This window comes from Eimeria acervulina, genomic scaffold (assembly GCF_000499425.1).
Source record: "Eimeria acervulina Houghton genomic scaffold, Eah_scaff157, whole genome shotgun sequence".
Taxonomy (NCBI): Eukaryota; Apicomplexa; class Conoidasida; order Eucoccidiorida; family Eimeriidae; genus Eimeria; species Eimeria acervulina.
The window spans coordinates 33,991-38,657 of NW_013550192.1; the positions used below are offsets into that span (position 1 = coordinate 33,991).

At 56.6% G+C, this 4,667-nt stretch overlaps 1 protein-coding gene across 1 annotated transcript in view; it reads right to left on the bottom strand.

Moving 5' to 3' along the window:
- Positions 1–1,378: 1,378 nt before the first annotated feature.
- Positions 1,379–4,667, bottom strand: part of EAH_00021830 (hypothetical protein, conserved) — a gene marked incomplete at both ends in the record, with an annotated part of 8,849 nt that continues 5,560 nt past the window's right edge. Inside the window, one exon of the mRNA XM_013397031.1 lies at positions 1,379–4,482. Coding sequence (XP_013252485.1) covers positions 1,379–4,482 — 3,104 coding nt within the window. The remainder of the gene's footprint in view (positions 4,483–4,667) is intronic.

Below are 4,667 nucleotides of genomic sequence, written 5' to 3' on the forward strand. Positions count from 1 at the left end.
CGTCAGCGGTTTAGGGTTTAGGGTTTAGGGTTTAGGGTTTAGAATTTAGAGATTCTGCGTTTACCTGTGAAGAAGGCAGCCAAGAAGGCGAAGACGAGGCCGAGGCACTTCTGTTCATCCATTGGCGGTGTAGGGTTTAGGGTTTAGGGTTTAGGGTTTGTCTCTAAAGGTGCAAAGATTGACCCGTAGGATTTGTTCCTTCAAGTAAAAAGAATCCGTCACTGAAGATTAGGGTTTAGGGTTTAGGGTTTTGGGGTTTAGGGTTTAGGGTTTGAGGTCTTTCGGCGGCGGTCTAGTGGTCCCCTGCGGGGGTTTAGGGTTTAGGGTTTAGGGTTTGCAGCGTAGGGTTTGTTTTTTATGTTTTCACGTTTTGGATTTGAGCAAAATGAGAAAATCTAATAGACAACAAGAGCTTATATAAACCCTAAACCCTAAACCCTAAACCCTAAACCCTAGGCCCGACCGCCGCTCAGCGAGGTCCTCTGGCTGGGGCTTCATGCGCTGCAGTTTGTGGGTCGCGAAAAAAATAAATAAAAATAAATGTTTAAAATATATAAATGTTTATTTTATTATTCTTAACTCAAATATATACACAAAACCCTCAGACACGCTCGCTGCTGCGCCGCCTGCTGCTGCTGCTCTGGACCCTGCTGCTGCTGCTGCTGTTGCTGTTGTAGCTGCTCGCTCCGCTGCTGCTGCTGTTGCTGTTGTAGCTGCTCGCTCCGCTGCTGCTGCTCCTGCTGCTCCTGCTGCTGCTGCTACTCATTCGTGTGTGCGGTTGCTACAGATACTGCTGACGCTTGTGGTGCTGCTCATGTTGCTGCTGCTCCTGCTGCTCCTGCTGCTCCTGCTGCTGCTGCTTACTAGTCTCTAAGCCCAGTGTGGAGTGCCGCTGCTAATGCTGCTACTTCTGCTGCTGGCTCTGCTGCTGCTGCTTCTGCTGCCGGCTCTGCTGCTGCTGCCAACATTATTGGTGGGTATGCCGTGCCTTAGGGTGCTGTTGCTGCTGCTTCTGCTGCTGTTGCTGCTGCTGTTGCTGCTGCTGTTGGTCTGCACCGGCAGCAGCAGCAGCAAGAGCAAACGCAGCAGCAACGGCAGCATCTTCAGCAGCACCAACGGCAGCAGTTTTAGCAGCAACAGCAGCAAAGACAGCAACAGCAGCAGCAACGGGCGCAGCAACAGCAGCAGCAACAGCAGCAGCAACAACAACAGCAACAGCAGCTATAGTTCGGGGCAACGAGTAGAAAGTAAACAGAAAGTATAGAGTGGCAAGAAAAGGTGCTGCCGCTGGAGCAGCAGCTGCAGCAGCTGCAGCAGCTGCAGCAGCAGCAGCAATTGCATGCGCATCAAGCGCAGCAAGAGCTTTTTGTTTGCTGCTTCATTTGTTTGCTGCTGCATTTGGTGGATCTGCTGCTACCCATTTGTTCCGAATTCGCTGCAGTGCTGCGAGAGTAGCAGCACACTGCAGATCCACCCCTTTTGCTGCTGCTGCTGCTGCTGCTGCTGCAGCTGTTGCTGTTGCTGCAGCTGCTGCTGCTGCGGTCGACGCCATTGCAGAGCCCGATGCTTCATCCACAGGAACGAAGGCGCCAACTAATACCCTGCTGCTGCTGTTGCTGCTGCTGCTGCTGCTGCTGTTGCTGCTGCTGCTGCTCATTTGCTGCTGCACTTCTAGTGTCTGCTTGTAGATCAAGGGAGAAATGCCGCTGGAAGCCTCTTGCTGCTGCAGCTGAGCTTCCTTTCTCGCGGAACTAGCTGCTGCTGCTGCAGCATCTGCTGCAGCAGCAGCAGCAGCAGCAAGGCGCAAGTGCCGCAGCACGCATGGTGGGAGGGGGGCCCCCTGCTGCTGCAGCGCAGCAGCAAAACACAAAATTGTGTCGTTAAGGGCCCCACGGCAGGCTGATGGCTGCAGCGCGATGCAGCAGCAGCAACAACAGCAGCTGCTGCACTTGCTGCTGCTGCTGCCACTGCTGCTGTCAGCAAAATACGGGGCGGCAGCAAATTCGTTTGCGCTGCAGCAGCAGTTACTGTCGTCGCAGCAGGAGAGCGCTGCTGTGGCTGCTCCCCCTTGCTGCTGCTGCTGCTGCTGCTGCTGCCGCTGCTGCTGCTGCTGCATGCAGCAATCAGGCACTGATAGGGGGCTCAAGTCTTCACTGTCTGATGATGCTGGTGCTGCTTCTTGCTGCAGCAGCTGCAGCAGCAAGGGAATCCGATTGTTGCTGCTGCCATAGGGCCCCACCAGAGGTGAGGCCGTTGCTGCTGCTGGTGCTTCTGCTTCTGCTGCTGCTGCTGCTGTTGCTGCTGCAGTTTGCTGCTGGGGGCTAAGAGGAAGGGGCCCTTCGTGCGAAGGGGGGCTCCCAGCAGTGGTGTCGTCAGCCTCCAGTTGCTGCTGCTGCTGCTGCTGCTGCTGCTGCAGAACTAAGCCTTGCTGCTGCTCCTCCTCCTGCTGCTGCAGAATATACTGTTGCTGCTCCAGCAGCTGCTGCTGCCTCTGCAGCAGCGCGTGGTGGTGCCTTAGTATGTCGTGCTGCAGCTCTCTCTGCAGCAGCAAGTCTTGCTGCAGCAGCAGCTGTCTCCTAGCAGCAGCAACGCGATGCTTTCGTCTCTCTTTCAATGTGCTGCTGCGCACCTGAGGTGCTGCTGCTGCTTCTACCAGCAGCAGCAGCAGCTGCTGCTCCGGGGGCCGCCGGTCGCATGATTGTGGAAGCAAACGCAAGCAGCTGCAGCACTGCATCAAGCAGTCAACAGCAGCAGCAACAAGCTGCTGCCTCTGCATCCTTTTGCTGCTGCTGTTGCTGCTGCTGTTGTTGTTGCTGCTGCTGCTGATGTCGCAGCAAGGCCAGAGAACTTCATCTGCAGGATCTGCTGCTGCTGCTGTCGCTGAGATTTCTACTGCTGCTGCTGCTGTTTCTGCTGCTGCTGCTGATGGAGGGACATCTTCGAGTGTACATCTTGCAAGGCCAGCAGCAAGAGCTGCAGCACACTGCAGCAGCACTTGCTGCAGCTGCTGCTCTTGCTGCTGCTGTTCTACCTGCGGCTGCTGCTGCTGCTGCTGCTGCTGCTGCTGCAGTCGCTTCAGCAGCGGCGGCAGCAAGTGCTGCTGCAGCAAATGAAGCAGCGCTGCGGTGTATTGCATCTCCAAGGCCCCCAGCAGCAGCAGCCACAGCCACGGGGGCCCACCTGCAAATGCCGCTAGCTGCTGAGCTGCTGCAGCTGTTGCTGCTGCTGCTGCTGCTGCTTCTGCTGCTGCTGGTGTCACTGTGTTGGTAGGGGATTGCTGCTTGTGTGTTGTTGGTGTTGCTGCTGCTGCTGCTGCTGAAAGGAGACAGTGCTTCAAATGCATCAGAGACAGAGAAGAGCTAATCAGATCTATGGGTGAAGCGCGAGCACGCACAACACTGCCGCTGCTGCTGCTGTTGCTGCTGCTGCTGCTGCTGCTGCTGCTTGGATTGCGCTGGGTGCTGCACTCCGAGCTGCAGAGGCGGGGATGCAGTAGCAAACTGTCGTTGTTAGTGCTGGTGTTGCTGCTGCTGCTGTTGTTGCTGCTGCTGCTGCTGTTGCTGCTGCTAGGGGAAGCAGCAAGGCAGCAGCGCGCATGCTGCACCGGCCTCAGCTCAACAGGTCTTCTACTGCTGACACTGCGGTGTACAAGCAGCTGGGTTGCTGCTGCAGCAACATGCAGCAGCAGCTGCTGCTGCTGCAGCGGGAAGAATTGTAGCCGCTGCAGCAGCTGCGAAGAGTAGAGACACAAAAGGCTGAGTGCTGCAGGAGAAAGACGGAGGATCTTACTCTTGCTGCTGCTGCTGCTGTTGCTGCTGCTGCTGTTGCTGCTGATGCTGCTGCTGCTGCTGATGCTGCTGCTGCTGATGCTGTTGCTGCAAAGGTCGACTAGGAGACAATCAAGGTCCGTAGGCTCGTCAGAGACGCAGGAGCTGCAGCAGCAGCAGCAGTTGCTGCTGCTGCTGCTGCCGCTGCTGCCGCTCTGTGTTGCTGCAACCAGCCAATGTAAAACAGCAAGAGGAGAGAAAAATCGGCCTGCTGCTGCTGCGAGGAGCGCTGCAAGAGCACCAGGAGCATCATCATCAACAGCAGCTGCTGCTGCAACAGCAGCAGCAGCAGCAGCAACACCAGCTGCTGCTTCTTGCCGCTGCTGTAAAGGCCAGCAAATAAGGCCTGCTGCTTGCAGAGTAGGCTCAAGTGGTTGCTGCTGGTGCTGCTGCAGCAGCAGCAGCAACTGCTGCTTCTTATGCTCTGGCTTCCGCTGCTGCAGCAGCCACAGAGGAGGAGCAGCAGCTGCAGCTCGTACAGGCAGCAGCAGCATATCCTGCTGCTGCTGCTGCTGCTGCTGCATTTGCTGCACCGCCATCATCACTGTCTCTTCAAATACCTTATTAAGAGAAAAGGCGGTGCCCCAGAACACCTTCCCTGCTGCTGCTGCTGCTGCTGCTGCTTCAGGATAGAAGAATCTGCTCCTACGGAGCGCTGCAGCAGCAGCAGCAAACAGCCGCAGCAGCAACGCCGTCAGCTGCTGCCAGCCTCTATATGCAGCAACAACAAACACCATCTCGAGCAGCTCGCAGTACACCTCAAGGGCTCGCACTGTCTTGTGCTGCTGCTGCTGCTGCTGCTGCTGCTGCTGCTGCTGCTGCTGCTGCTGCTGCTGCTGC